At 45.9% G+C, this 15,838-nt stretch overlaps 1 protein-coding gene across 1 annotated transcript; it reads left to right on the plus strand.

The window, feature by feature from the left end:
- The first annotated feature begins 4,404 nt into the window (after positions 1-4,404).
- Positions 4,405-15,554, plus strand: SEC13 (SEC13 homolog, nuclear pore and COPII coat complex component). The gene is made up of 9 exons (XM_065407235.1): positions 4,405-4,508; positions 6,601-6,645; positions 7,910-8,025; positions 9,274-9,425; positions 10,813-10,946; positions 11,592-11,725; positions 12,324-12,444; positions 13,422-13,568; positions 14,698-15,554. Exons 1-9 carry the CDS (start codon positions 4,506-4,508, stop codon positions 14,806-14,808), a joined length of 963 nt encoding a protein of 320 aa, XP_065263307.1. The 5' UTR covers positions 4,405-4,505; the 3' UTR covers positions 14,809-15,554.
- The last annotated feature ends 284 nt before the right edge of the window (positions 15,555-15,838 follow it).

Consider the following 15,838-nt stretch of genomic DNA (forward strand, 5'->3'; position numbering starts at 1 on the left):
AGCTTAGACAAAGCTATCTGTGCTTATTTTAAGTCTACATGCTACATAATTATTGTTTATTTGTATTGTGATAATGCCTAGGGATTCCAGTTATAGACCAGGGCCTCACCTGTGCTAGGCATTGTACAAACACACGAAAACCACAACAGACTCAGGTTCACTTTTCCAACCTGTTGTTTTGCTGGTCTCAGAGCACTGCAGAGACAGTGACCTTAGCTCTGGGGATGCATGGGTGGGAGTACATGATGAGAAGATTGCCTTTGCAAAGCACACTCAGGTGGCCTTGATGAACTGTACAAGGAGCAAGAGGCTCAGCTCCTCTAATTCCCTCCTAATAGATCATCTTCACTAGTAAACTGTCCAGAATGCAGAAGCACTGCTTTCAGCAATCTACAATCATGTTACACTTGCCCTGCAGTCTTCAGGTTGGGTGTCTGTAGGGTTGAAGATTAATGTAAATAGGTCTTTGGGGCTTTTAAAGCTCGTGGGGTACAATATTAGCTCTTAGATAGCAGTTTTCATCTGAAGATCCGAAAGCACTTTACAGAGGAAAATAAGTATCATTCTCAACCAGGGCCGGCTCCAGGCACCAGCCGAGCAAGCTCGTGCTTGGGACGGCAGATTCCAAGGGGCGGCATTCCATCTAATCCTTTTTTGTTTTGTTTTGCGCTTCACCGCTTTGACCGCCCCTGCAGGTTTTTTCTTTTTGGTTTGCTGCTCCCGCCACCCTGTAGAGGGCGGAGGAGGGGAGCGCCCTGCAGCAAGCCCGGCAGAGCAGCCCACATCCTTCCCTGCCTGCCGACTGGAGCAGCAAGGAGCCCTCCTGACAGGCGGCGCAGCGGGAGGGGCCGCGTGGCAAGCACCCCGCTTAAGGAAGCCCTGGCCACCCCCCTTCTCATTCTCCAGCCCGGGGGCAGGTTTGTTTTCCTCCTCCCCTCCCCCCATCCCCTTTACTGCTCCAGCCGGCCAGGCGTTTTTTGCTTGGGGCGGCTAAAAAGCCAGAGCCGGCCCTGTTCTCAACACTTTACAGATGGAGAAATTGAGACAGAGAAACATTAAATGACTTACCCAAATTCTCCAAATTGATCAGTGCGAATGCCAGAATTAGAAATGCCTAACTCCCAGTCCATGGACCTCTCTACTAGACTGCACTGTCTCCTAGGGGTAAGGGCTAACATCGTCTTAAGGTCCCACTGTTGTATCTTAAGTTGTTAAGTAATTGCATCTTACCCCTTCACATCCGTCAGAGACCTTCCCTCCTTGTAACTGATAACTCAAAACATTCCCCCTCCCCTACAAAAGGATTTCTGCTATGAACACTATTTGCCCCCACATTTATTTCTTCTCCCGTGTATATATTTTTGGTGTTAGATGCCCAGTAACATTATATTTTATTATAGGAGGGAAGTGATTTTATTATATATTATTTCCCCCTTCTTATTACTGCAGTGCTCTGAGCCCTTTGGGAGTAAGGATCAGGATTAAAAATTTAGTTATTATAGCATGACAAATCTGTGACCATCTAGGGTTTCACATTTGCAATTATTCTGCACACAATGGTCACAGAAATCCCAATTATTGATTGGTTTGAGATGCAAAAGGGTAAAAGTCTATCTTAGGGACCAGCAGACTTTACGTTTATTTAGAATCCAGGAGACTTTTCCTCCCGTAAGCTCTGAGCTCTGTGTGGCTGCATGAGCTCTGTGCGGCTGCATGGAAGCTCATTGCAGGATTGGGGCCTTACAGGTAGCAATTTTGAGAAGCTAACCTTTTAGATGCTAACTGTGGTGTCCTAATAACTGGAAGAAACTTTCAACAGTTATTTTAAAAACTGGGAGTTAAGGGTCTGGTTATAGTCATGGCTCTCAACCAGTAGTATTAGAGAACAGGGTGACCAGATGTCCGGTTTTTGACCAGATCACCCGGTTCAAAAGGGATCCTGATGGCTCCGGTCAGCACCACTGACCAGGCTGATAACTGTTTGGTTGGCAGCTCCGCACAAGGGGCTGGCAGGCTCCCTGCTAGCCTCCATGCCATGCGGCTCCTGGGAAACAGCTGGCATGTCCCCCCTCCGGCTGCTTTGTGTAGAGGCAGCCAGGGAGCACTGCACGCTGCCTCCGCCCCAAGCACCACCCCCACTACTCCCATTGGCCAGGAACCTGCATCTGCAGACATGGCAGCACGCAGAGCTGGCTGGCTGCACCTCCGTGGACAGGGCCGGCTCTAGCTTTTTTGCTGCCCCAAGCAGCAAAAAAAAGCGCTGCCCCCCGAGCCCCCCCGCCGAGCGCCGCGCCGCCCCCGCGCCGAACGCCGGAACCCCCCCCCGAGTGCCGAGCCCCGCGCCGCCCCCCCCCACCAAGCGCTGCGCCGCTGGAGCCCGCCCCCCCCCCCTGCCGAGCGCCGCCGGAACCCCCCCCCCCGAGCACCGAGCCCCGCGCTGCCCCCCCCACCGAGCGCCGCGCCGCCGGAGCCCGCCCCCTGCCGAGCGCCGCCGGAACTCCCCCCAGAGTGCCACCCGCCCGCCCCGCCGAGCGCCGCCGGAGCGCCCCCCGCCGCAGAATGCCGCGCCGCGCTCCCCCCGCCGCCCCTTACCAGGTGCCGCCCCAAGCATGTGCTTGGGTGCCTGGTGCCTGGAGCCGGCCCTGTCCGTGGAGGAGCTGGAGGGGGGACATGCCAGCTTCTTCTGGGAGCTGCTTGAGGTATGGGCTGCCTAGAGCCTGCACCCCAATCCCCTGCCCCAGCCCTGATCCCCCCCTTCTGCCCTCCAAACCCCTCGATCCCAGTCTGGAGCACCCTCCTGCAGCCCAAACCCCTCATCCCCAGAGCCCATACTACCAGCCGGAGCCCACCCCCATGCCCCAGCCCTGATCCCTCTCCTGCCCTCCAAACCCCTCAGTCCCAGCCTGGAGCACCCTCCTGCACCCCAAACCCCTCATCCCTAGCCCCACCCCAAAGCTCACACCCCCAGCTGGAGCCCTCACCCCCCTGCACCCCAACCCTCTGTCCTATCCCAGAGCCCCCTCCTGCATCCTGAACCCCTCATTTCTGGCCCCACCTCAGAACTCACACCCCCAGCCCAGAGCCCATACCTCCTCCCACACCCCAATCCCCTGCCTCAGCCTGGAGCCCCCTCCCATACTCCGAACCCCTTAGTTCCACCCCCCAGCCCAGAGCCCCCTCCAACACCCCAAACCCATCATCCCTGGCCCCACTCCAGAGCCCTCACCCCCTCTTGCACTCCCTTCAGCCCCCTGAGCCAGCCCAGTGAAAATAAGCAAGTGACTGAGGGTGGGGAGAGCGAGTGACAGAGGGAGGGGGGAATGGTGTGAGTGGAGGGCAGGGCCTTGGAGAAGGAGTAGTGCATGGGCAGGGCCTCGGAGGAGGGGCAGGGCAAGGGTGTTCGGTTTTGTGCAAGTAGAAAGTTGGTAATCCTATTAGAGAGGCTAGTGGATGCTGGCCAAAGTTTAGAAATATTTGGAGCTGGGGTTTTGTTTCAGCTGATTATAAAGATGTTTTTAGCCAGATGTGAACTTCCAATAAGTTTGGACTGTTTCAGTTGCGATTTTGGTCTATCTCAAAGAGTATGGCTGGGCCCTGTTAGTTCATGCCAACTCTAACCCACTAGTGCTGCTCTCTCAAAGACATTGAGTTAATAGGAACAGGACAGCAAAACAAGCACTTTAGGGCTTGCCCACATGTGAAGTTGTTCCTAATTAACTGTTCTATGGTTCAGCAAAGCAGGAACGAGGCATTTTTATTCCAGACTCGGTGTCCACACCTGGAGTTAATCAGGAACAACTAGGGTGACCAGATGTCCCGATTATATAGGGACAGTCCCGATTTTGGGGTCTTTTTCTTATATAGGCTCCTATTAACCCCCCACCCGTCCTGATTTTTCACATTTGCTGTCTGGTCACCCTACCTGTCCTAGGATTGCCACCTGTCTGGTTTTTGGCGTCTGTGTCTGGGTAACATAGTAGGCAAGCCCTTAATCTGGGTAAAGGGACAGACGCCTGAGATGGCTGGTCCATTTTAAAGGCGAAATGGGAAATCTAGCAGGACATGCTATTTGGCCCCCTGGGAAGTTTTGCGTCACTGCGAGGAATGTTTTAGGAATGAGCTTCCCCCCTCCCTTTGTCTCATTAACTTCATATTGGGGAGGCGAATACTCCCCACAGGCTAGAGAACTGGAGCGAGAGGAGCTAAGCCTGCCTGCAGGCGGCGCTGGGCTGGGCAGGGCAGTAGTGAAGCAGGGCCTGTGAGGTGGCAGTGGGCAAAGAAGCCAATCCTACAGGGGGGAGTGACCGCACTGAGCGGGACGTGGGGGGAGCTGGGCCTTAGCGGCAGGCGGAACCTTTGCGTGACGGGAAGAAGAGCCTGGGGCTCATGTTCCCGACCGGGGCGGCTTCATCGCCGGACCGGGAGCTGCCACGTCTGAGAACCGCCGGTAGCAGCCGCAGGAGCCTGGCCCGGCCCGCCGCCAGAGCAGCGTTAGTGCCGCCGCCATGGTAAGGTTCCCGCGAGCGGCTGATTTCCACCGGGGAGGGAGACAGTGCCCCAGGGCCTCGAGGGGTTGGGACTCTCCCCGCATCTGCGCGCGGCGGCAGATCCATCCCGGGCCCCCTGCCTGCCCCCCCCCCCCCCCGGCTTCCCACGGGACGGGCCCTTCTCGCCGCATCCCAGGAGGGGGTTTTGTCGCCCCCCCTGCCACTGGCGGGGGGTGTCTCGCCGCTTTCACACTGGCCCGAAGCGAGGGCGGGCCCCTCACTTCCTTGTCTGTCGTAGGCTCGCGAGCTCCCGCCTGCAGGGCCCTGGCCGGGTGATGTCTCCATGCCCCAGCAGCCCCTTGCTGCTCCAGTTCAGTAGTTCCCCTGCCCCCTTACGCCCCTGTGCTCCTGTTTACCCTGTTGTGTGATTGGTAGCAAATAAAAAAATTCGAGGGAGTCGAGTGTAGGATAGAGAAGATAAAATAAATCTTTTATTTGAAGAGGAAGCAGAAGCGTAGCCCCAGCGGCTGCTGCTCTTGGCTGTCCCACAAGCTACACTGCCTCCTTAGAAGATACATAAGCTTTAACAGCCATATTGGGCTTTGTCTTTGACATGTGATATATGCCTGCTATATACCTAAGGCTTGATCTGCATTACCAAGTTGTGTTGATATAACCATGTCGCTCAGGGGTGTGGAAAATCCACATCTCTGAGGGCTTGTCTACACTGAACAGTTGCCAAAACTTTCGTCTTTTGCAGGTACTTTAAAAAGCTCTCCCCCCTCCCCCCCCCCCGCGAAAGACAAAAGTGTTGCCGAAGTATTTTGTCGGCAAAAGTGCGTTCACACATGCTGACTTTTAGCTACAAGGCTGTGTCGACCCATCCTTGTCGCTAAAAGCTGCGTAGTGTAGACAAGCCCTGAGTGACGTAGTCATACCGACCTAACCCCCAGTGTAGACAGCCCTATGCCGACAGGAGGGCTTCTCCCATTGACATAGCTACTGCCTTTCACTTAGGTGGATTAACTACGCCAACAGTAGCAGCTCGCCTTTTGGCATAGTCATGTCTTCACTGAAGTGCTACAGCTGTACTGGTGCAGCACTGTAAGTGTAGACACGCCCTTATATAGCACTTTACACCCCAGGGATGTTTGGTATCATTAACCCTGTTTCACAGACTGGAGAACTGTATTTTACAGGTGAGGTACAGAGAGGTGAAGTGACTTATTTGTGGCCTGTTTGTCTGAACTGGAGTAAAAACTCTGGCGCTCCTGCCCCTTATTTTAGCTGCTACCTAGTGGTCTTGTTGCCTTCTTACAAAGGGACTGTTAGCAAGATGCAGAATAGATGCAAAAAGGCTGACCCTGCCAACCAAACAGGACTCCTTGGTATTCTGAAGTGAGCAGTGCCAGGTGAATGAAGTCAGAATGTGGGGAAGTCCTGCATTCTGAATGTCTGGTGAGGATATCATCTTGTCCTTCATCCCCAAAAAATTTACTAGGGGGACTGAACAGTTCAAGGGATTGATGGGTAGAATCCTTTACTTCTGCACTGCTACGTCATGTCCAGTCTGGCTAAGGAGCTGAAATGGCTAGGAGCTGATGGCTGTACAGGCCATGGCTGTGAAATGAGTTTGGTTTCAGTTTTCCAAAGTCTTGGCACTATGACACAAAGACTAGTCAGGGAGATCAAGCTGTCCTTCCTCCTCTAGACGTGGTTCTTCCAGGACAGAGGCAAAAATATTGGTAGGGTAATGTGGGGAAGCTTGCATTGCCAGAGCCTGGGCTTTATCTCTTTCATAAATAAAAGAGAGGACTTCATTCTCGAGGGAGGATCGAGTCAGTGCTAAATTCACACTTACAAAAACCCAGAACAAAGCATGCCTATTTGTACTTTCTCCACCTTAACTACAACATTTGCAAAGATAAACTAAGATTGACTTGAGACAAAGTTCTTAATGAATGGAAATGGGTTATATCTTAGTGAAGTATAGGTGAAAACCTCTTACCTAGGTATTTTAATATAAAATCGCCTCTGATTAAACTAGATTAGTTTCTGTCTCCAAGTTGGCATTTGCACTAAATATAAATTATTTCTCCCCCCCCCCCCCCAGGTGTCAGTAATTAACACTGTGGACACCTCTCATGAGGACATGATTGTAAGTATTCTATTTTTTTGAAATAAAAGCTGAGGATTTTTTCTTCGGTAAAGCAAAACTGTTTTGATTTTTTTCTAAGTGTAGTAGTGGGGAAAATTCTGCTCCCAGTTACCGGTGCAATCCCAGTGACTTCAATGAGGTTATCTTTATGGCACCTCCTAGTGACAGCTTGAGTGAGTGAGTAGTACACACAGGGAGGTAAGGGGATGTGTTACAGCTTTGGATGGAAGGGATAGCTCAGTGGTTTGAGCATTGGCCTGCTAAACCCAGGGTTGTGAGTTCAATCCTTGAGGGGGCCACTTGGGGATCTGGGGCAAAATCAGTACTTGGTCCTGCTAGTGAAGGCAGGGGGCTGGACTCAATGACCTGTCAAGGTCCCTTCCAGTTCTAGGAGATGGGATATCTCCATTAATTATTTTTTTTTAATTATTATGGAAGAAAGCAAAAGACCGTATGGAAAGCTGTTAAGCCTATTTCATTTGGTGATAACTAGGGAAGTGGAGCTGGCTGAGGAAGGAGAAACAATGTAGAGCTCTCATTGTGATGTCAGGGACTTACTGCTGAGAAACAAACAACAACAACAAAACCAACAACCCTAAGAATGTAGGCTGTTGCTTAGAGAACTCGGAAGAATGAAATTGAGGAAGATTAATGTGTACATGCATCCTTAGATAAGGAATATAATAGCACTTCAGAACATGAGTCTTCTACCCAAAAGACTAGGGCCGTCCCTCGATAACTCTGCACTTCTTTGGTGCTTTATATGGAAGGATCTCAAAATGACTTGCAAACATTGATTAATGCAGCCTCTGAGTACACAGGTTAGGTAGGTCAGGATTTTTTTATTTTACAAAGGGAAGCTGAAATAAAGAAAATTAAGTAACTTTGCCCAGCGCTACAGAGTCAGTGGCAGAGATTGGAACCCCAGAGTACCAACTTCCTGTCTCTTGCTCTAACTACTAGACCTACTACTTTTTACTGTAGTGGAGTGATATACCCAAGTCAGAGAGAAGTGTAAAATACTTTTAATATCTGTATTTTAATAGCTAACTCTTTTGTGTTTAGTGCAAGAAAATATCTCTGGGGAATGAAATGATTTATGTGAACAAGATAATTTATAAGCTATCTAACCTTTTTATACTATTGCTCTAATTTGGTAAACAGTTCACAATTGTTACAGCTACTTTTAAAGCATAAAATCTATAATATTTATTAATGCAGCAAGAGTATGCAGATGTTAATGGGAATCTCCATTATCTTCCAGCATGATGCTCAGATGGATTATTATGGTACTCGATTAGCAACCTGCTCCTCTGACAGATCTGTAAAAATCTTTGATGTAAGGAATGGAGGGCAGATCCTCATAGCTGACCTGAGAGGGTGAGTAAGTGAAATGAAAAAGAATCTCATGTAACTAATCAATAGATTATTGGCATGGCATTGTTTGGTGGGATGATATTGGAATTATTATGATTTATGCAGGATATTATCAAGACACTAATGAACCATAAATTCCTTTATTAAATCAAAAGACCAAATGATATTTATACAGTTGCTCCAAACATGCCTAAAAAGTGTAAATAATAAGCAACTTAACATATCCAAACAGTCACAAAAAGTTTATAAGTGTTTGATCAAAATTCTTACAAATGGGCTAAACCTGGTTGGACTTAGACACATATTGGTTGGCTCCAGCATGGTCAGGCAGGTGTTAGTAATGAACCCTTTGAGTTTACTTTTTATATCCTTTAACAAACAAGAGGTGTCATTGCCAATTACTGACTTCAGCTAAAAACCAAATTGAGACAGTTCACCCTTATTTCCAGTCTTAATCCAAGATAAGATTTACAGCCTTTCCTCTCTCTACCTCTTCCCACTCCTTTTTGTTGACCAACATTTTTTTGTTTTGTTTTCTCCTTTGCACCTGGGTTCACACAGGCCCTAATTTTTGAAATAACATGGCATGTGGGGTGAGAAGATCTGTGTTGGCTCTTTTTAAGACCGATTCTGTTTGTCTTATTGCAGTCAACCCTATCAGACATCCTCTGCACTTCATTGCTTCTTGCCCTATAATTAATTTCTTTCAAACTCTTTCTTTTACTTGCTAGTTAGGCCTTTCTTTACAACACATTTCTTTAACCAAGCTTAAACTAACTTTAATTTTCTAATTTTATATTTATTCTACAGGTGAGATTTAAAAAAAAAAAAGATGTGCGTAATAATTCATATCTGTACTATGCAGTGTGCACTATAGATTCCTCCTGGGAAGTAGTTACTCTGGCTGGCTGTCTTTAAACTTTCCTTGTATTACTGTGAGTGGAGAAAGCAAGGAAGTTAAAAATAACTTGAAACCTTGACATCTCTGGTAGTCTAGAAATAAATATGCGCTCTTAGTAACTAGTGTGTGAATGAATATTTGGGTTTTTATCTTAACCAAAGCATCCAAGTTGCACCCTTCATTGCTCTCCCACTTTCATCTTGACACTACAGAGGTGTCTGGTGGTCATTACTTATGAAAAAATTTGCTTTGCAATTTGTCTGCTGTGAAAAAGGCAAGATTGAAAGGGGTTTCTCCTCTTCAAATACCATGCTTTCCTTATCTCTCCCAACTAATGTTGTTTCTTATAGCCATGAAGGTCCTGTGTGGCAGGTTGCGTGGGCTCACCCCATGTATGGAAATATTCTGGCCTCGTGTTCCTACGACAGGAAAGTTATTGTCTGGAAGGAAGAAAATGGCACTTGGGAAAAGACATATGAGTACACTGGGCATGACTCCTCGGGTACGTGGAGTGTTCTAACCATGCAAATGGGCAGAGGGGAGCAAGTTGTATCTTAATTAATCTTTTTGTTCATCTGTCATATAACAGTGTGTATGTTCTTTGACTGTCTTGGGTGTTGGAAGGTGACTGGGGTTTAAAATTTTAACATTTTTATTAAATAAGGGGAAAAAAAGACCATTTCATAAAATACCATCTTAAACTGGCATGGAGAAGAGTTATACAACACAGTGCTTCCTTCCCTATGTGGCCAATCTCTGGCTTGATAGTTCATTATATAATTATATATAACATGAACATCCTACAAATGGCATTGTGTGCTATGTGAGATGTCAGGCAACAATGGATCCCTAACTGAACAAGCTTACAGGCAGATCATGCTAGATGGGTATAATACAGCACACTACAAACAGAATGGTATATGGTCACTATAGCAGGCATGCTTTCAGAATAGGTGGGGTTGGTTTACAGTACTGTTTTTTATAAAGAGGCTGTTCTGTGAGAGTGGCAGGCCTTTCTGGATCATCGGTCTCCCTTTTTTTAAAAAACCCACAAGACCCTGGGGGTTGCTGTGCTCAGTCTCCTGAGGAAGAGTGGAAAAGATATCGGCGCCCCATCTTGCTGCTTCATGCGTTGTCAGTTTAGTTAGAGTAAGGACTGCAGTATCGGGTCTTTGGTGTGTACCTCTCTTTATTGGGCCAACTGAGCTGCTGTTGGATAACGTGAAGTACTTGCTTCTAAAGCTGAGCCTGACTTGAAGCCTACACTAAAGGTTTAAGATTCCAGCTCATTAACAAAATATGACTGTAGACTTACAAAAACTACAGATAAATGCATTTTGTGGTGTTGGGGGCAGTTTTGGCTGAAGAGGACTCTGTGCACACATCCATCGCCTCCCTCAAGGGATCATCACAAGAAGTTTGTGGCAAGGGGTCACATTAGTTGTTGTGTGCTGGCCAGAATCTCTCAAGTACTCTTCTCTGCCAACGCTGAACACACAGTCTCTGCATCACTCCCATTCCTGGTAGGAAGGAACAGGGTTTTGGAACACTGAAGACCACAGTAGTATGCTGTGCTCCCATTAAGTATTCACCTGGCACAAACAAATATGGTTTAAAGCAAAATAGCTGTTCTGTTCTGTTTTCCTCTGAATCTGATGTTGATGCCTAAAACGCAGCTCCTGGCTCTGTTCTGGGGTCACAGCTGTCACAGAAGAAACTCAGGATTTCAAACTATCCTTAAAAAATCCCTGCAGCATTTTTATCTTCAATAAGGACCCTTAAGCTGATTTTAAAAAGTAACTTCATCTTAGTGCCTTACCCTTGGCTTCCAAAGTGTCATACCAGTCAGTCACCAGATAGTAATCCAATCTTCAATATGTTTCTGACAGTGAATTCCGTCTGCTGGGCACCACATGACTATGGCTTGATCCTGGCCTGTGGGAGCTCCGATGGGGCCATTTCATTGTTGAGCTACACCGGCGATGGGCAGTGGGAAATCAAAAAGATCAGCAATGCACATACTGTAAGTGTATTTCTATAGCTCCATGAACATGCATGTTGCTCTATAGGCACACTGTTGCTGCCCCAAAGGGCTTATAGACTAAGTCAAGACAGAGAACAGTGAAGTGACACACACTTGGTGAGGAGAGGAGGTTTCCCAAGATGAAACATGGCAGAGTCTTTGTTAAAAGTAAAATATATGCGGGAAGCTATTGTACATTGTGGACAGTAAAATAAAATGGAAATGAGATATGATTGCAGTGCCAGCTCTGCCCAGTGACTTCAAATGCTGCCTTTCACAATAGTCATTCAAAGCTGCAGCATTGTGCAGCTTTACCTTGTCTTAGTAAAAACAGAAGTTGGTTTACCTAGCCACTTGAATGTGAAAGGTGTAGTTTTGTCCACTAAACCTTCCCCCCCCCCCCCCCGCCCTCCTGGCCATCCCTGGCCTTCTCAGTAACTGTTGTGTTGAGGTTAGACCGTAGCTGGTCTGCTTGCTCATCAGATTTTAATACAGCATTGTGTAGGAAACTTAGATTCAGAAGTCATCCCTGGATGCCTGCTCTCCTGGAGGTGTATGGAAGGTAGAGCTATTATCTCGTGTAACTCCAGCATCTTTAATTTTAAAGGGTAAGAAATCGAACAGTGAAATTCTCTTCTTGCACAGATCGGCTGTAATGCTGTTAGCTGGGCCCCTGCAGTTGTACCAGGAAGCCTTATAGACCAGCCATCTGGCCAAAAACCAAATTACATCAAAAGATTTGCATCGGGTGGCTGTGACAACCTCATCAAGATTTGGAAGTAAGTATCCCCACTGTCTGAATTAGAGACTTTGTTTCTTTCCTCTTCCTGTAAAAGGGAACAGTTTCTTTGCTGATCCCCCAAATAGACTTTATATGCCATCATTGGTATCTCAATTAATATTTTAAGCAATTCTGTATTGCCTTCCATGCTTTAAAAGCTTTTCTCTTAACAGTTCCATGACTTTTGCATCCTATTGCATTATTATGGTGGTTAATACTCAACACAATCCTGCTTCACTTTATATAGTGAGAAGCAGATATACTTTGAACTTATTTTTCACTGGCTGTGTCCGAAGTTGTTGGAATATAATTCCAACTCTGTTGAGCCGAGAGGTGAACAGACCATGGAAACTGAATTCTCTTCTTGTCCCTAGAGCAACTGTCCCTTCAAGTCAGGCCTGTGTTACACTGAGGGGGAGAAGAAGGGGATGTTTATGTTGCCAGCCTTATGGATAAATCAGACACCCTTTCAGGAGTATTGAATGCATTACAAAATAATACCTTCCAAAATGGGAGATGGAAGGCAGAAGCAGAGAAGTTGGGGATGTTGCCGCTGCTCATTTTTTTTGCATTAATATGTCTTACAATCCCTTCAGAGAGGAAGATGGCCAGTGGAAGGAAGAACAGAAGCTGGAGGCTCACAGTGACTGGGTCCGAGATGTAGCCTGGGCTCCCTCCATAGGTTTGCCAACAAGTACCATTGCCAGCTGTTCACAGGTAAGACTCTCATCCGTGAGAAACATGGTGGCTCCGACAATGCCACCCACTTCAAGATTGCTGTGCTGTATGAAAGGTAATCAAGTAGGAGAGATAATATAGCTTTTCATCTCTAACCAGTTGTCATGCCAATCTATTGTTCTAGAATGTTGTGCCCCATCAGGACTTAGCTGTCCTAGGCTTCCACTACGTCCCTTAAGAAATTTCTACAGAGTTTAAGAGCTCAGATGCTTAACAGACATAATATTTGACAAGAATGAAGGAGTAGATCAGTGCAGCAAAGACAGCCATTTGATAGAGTAAGGAAAAGTGGGTACAGGAGTCCCATCAGGAAGTGTGGTTCTAAGCTGAAAAGCTCTTAATGACTTGGGATCAAACTTGTCCATTTCACAAATAAAAATATTTCCCCCCTAATTGTTAGCCCTGCAAACAACCTGAGATTTGGAGATTTGAGGGTGCAGTCCTCCTTTCAGGTTCCTATATCCTCAGCAGTAATAAAGATTTTCCAACTGGTATTTATTGAACAGTTCCATTGCTGCATGTGCCAGAGAAGAACCAGCTCGCTTTGTAAGACTGGCAGAATAAAAAGTAACAAGAACGTATTTATGGCAGAAAATTCAGCTGATGTGACCCAGAATGCTCAGAGAGCAGAAATCTTGAGGCGGAACATGTCAATAGCTACTTTTCTGACCCGATCGGCACTTTAATGTTTCTGCATTTTTCATTTAGACCTCTTTAAAAAAAAAAAAAAAAAAAAAAAAAACACACAAACAAACAAAAACACAAACCTGTCCATAACTGTTGACGTCATGGTGGTTTTTAAACAAATGCACATAAAATGACTGTTTTTTTTTTTTTCAGATTGTTATAGCTGCTTTTTGAAGTGAGCAGAGTGCAGCTATAAAGCCCAGATAATCTTGTTTCAGTATTGCGATGTGCCACCATTGGTTCTACAGACTTGTTTTGCTTTTTCCCAGGATGGCAGAGTGTTCATCTGGACATGCGACGATGCCTCTGGAAATTCATGGTCACCAAAATTGCTGCACAAGTTCAATGATGTAGTCTGGCACGTTAGCTGGTCTATTACTGCAAACATTCTTGCTGTGTCAGGAGGAGACAATAAAGTGAGTGCTGTGACTTGAACTTTGCATGTGGCTCTTCTCAGTAGAGCTAACTGATGGAGCACAATGCTAACCTAAGCTCTGAACTGTTAGGTGCTTTTCCCAAATTTTCAGTTGAGCCATATCAAGAACATGACTTCTGATGTAGTCTCCAGTCCAGCATTAAGGGCTTTCTTCATTCTTGTCTCTACTGGATGTACAAGTCAGTCCTCTTAACAAAATACTTTAAAGCCAGTTTGAAAATAAGATTCTCTTTCATTCAGTGAAAGAGTTAAACACCTGACTTTTAAAACAATAGAGAGCTAAATTTTTTTGGAGTATTTTGAAAAATACGGTCCTTCCAGTGTACATTCACTTTGAGAAGGGGTGTAGTTAGAATTTATTCTGGAGGGAATTGCACCGTCCAGATTCTGCTGGTCAGTTAACCAGCTACCCTGACCTAACTGAGATCAGCAGCAGTATCACACTGAGAGGACTACCTTGATCTGGGAATTCAGTCTCTTGTATTAGGTTTCATTTTTCACATTACCAGTCACACATGAATCTAAGTGAGGTGTTCTAAGTCTTTCTTCCGATCTTGGAACCTTCTTATCCTAAGTATTCTAGTGCTACCTATTTATTGTACATTACCTTTCCTGTTCTCTTCATCAGAAAGGCCAAACTCCTGTTCAACTACTTAGCACTGCAGTTTGTCAATCCTTTCTTGGGCATGGAAATGCAGCATTCTGTGGGATGCAGTATAATCAGAACTGCGGTCCAGTATTGTTTGATGGCAGGTGGAATAAGACTTATACATATAACTTCAGTTAGCGTCTTATGTAGGATATTAACATACCATCCCTTCCTTGTGCAGTTATAACTGTCAGAACTTATGAATTAGGATGTCCATAGTTGTCTGGGTTGAGAGCATTATGAAGAACCTTTTATCATTAGGCATAATCATGTGGTTAATTAAGGAGCCATATCAAGAGGTGACCGGAATCAGCAATATGCAGAGGGGTTTTTAAAAAGCGGACGAAAGGAACAGTGGTGGGGAAAGACCATGGGGGTATAGTGGACTCCAAAAGACGGGAGTGGAAGAGTACTGGTATTTTACTAAGGCTAATACTTCTCCTTCTTGATCTGTTTTCAGGTCACTTTGTGGAAGGAATCAGTAGACGGACTATGGGTGTGCATCAGCGATGTGAATAAGGGCCAAGGAGCAGTGTCTGCTATTACAGAGGGTCAACAGAACGAACAGTGACAGATGGATTTAATAACACTCTAGTTGCAATGCAAGGAGATTAATCACTTAACATGATTTATATGATCCTTCTAGATATATGAAAATCTGATGAACATCCTGTAACCATTTATGGTAAAAGCTACAAACACAGTATTGATCATCAGCCTTAATGTCAGTTTTCTGAAATTGAAGATGAACTGTATAGCAAAATACTGTGTCCTGTGCTGTTCCTTTCTGATGCGAATTCAGAACCTCCCTTTCCCTGCATGAGCAGGGTCTGACTTGTTCTTTTTGCTGGAGGACTTTGGCTGACTAAACTGAGGACATGACAGATAAGTGCTAAAACTTGAGCTGTGGCTCTCCTGGTGGAAAGGTGCCTCTGACCAAGGCTCAATATCCCCTTCTTCAGAGGAGGGCTGGGAGAGCTTTCAGCTTGAGCTGTGCTCTCACCACTCAAGTACCATAAAGACTTGCCAGAGTCCTTCACCAAAAGAGAATCAGATCCTGATATCTAGTGAAAACAACTTGGGGGTAAGATGAAGGACAGCACAGAGACTATCTTCATATGCAAAGGAGCAGTGAAGTGTACAAAGGTATTATTGTGTTACAATTTGCCTTTAAATTAGGTTGAAAGTTCTTATTTAAAAATTTCCCAAATCTTCAAAGCTATTAATTTTAAACTATTTTTTTTTAGACACTTTTGTGTACTGTACCTCAGGTGTGTTTTGGTTTAAATAAAAATGGAATAAAATCCTATTAGTTACAATCCTGGTGTTCTGTGTTAACTCCTGAGAAATATGTAGCTCTCATACTCAGCAAATCTCAAAGCTCTTTACAAAGGAGGTCAGTATTATCATCACCATTTTACAAATAGGGAAATAGAGGCACAAGGAGGGGAAGTGACCTGCCCAAGGTCACCCAGCAGGCCAGTGGCAGAACCAGAAATAGAACCCAGCTCCCTAAGTCAGAGTGCTCTTTTGATTAGGCCACCCAGCTTATCTTTTGCAGTGGTTTTACCATGAGTGTCTATCTAGCATCCAATTAGCCA

This window comes from Emys orbicularis, chromosome 7 (genome assembly GCF_028017835.1).
Source record: "Emys orbicularis isolate rEmyOrb1 chromosome 7, rEmyOrb1.hap1, whole genome shotgun sequence".
Classification (NCBI taxonomy): Eukaryota; Metazoa; Chordata; order Testudines; family Emydidae; genus Emys; species Emys orbicularis.

Bases quoted from the DNA above. Each gene is read 5' to 3' on its own strand.
- SEC13 (XM_065407235.1), top strand. The intron at 6,646-7,909 runs GTAAGTATTCTA...ATTATCTTCCAG, and splicing joins CCTCTCATGAGGACATGATT to CATGATGCTCAGATGGATTA. The intron at 13,569-14,697 runs GTGAGTGCTGTG...ATCTGTTTTCAG, and splicing joins TGTCAGGAGGAGACAATAAA to GTCACTTTGTGGAAGGAATC.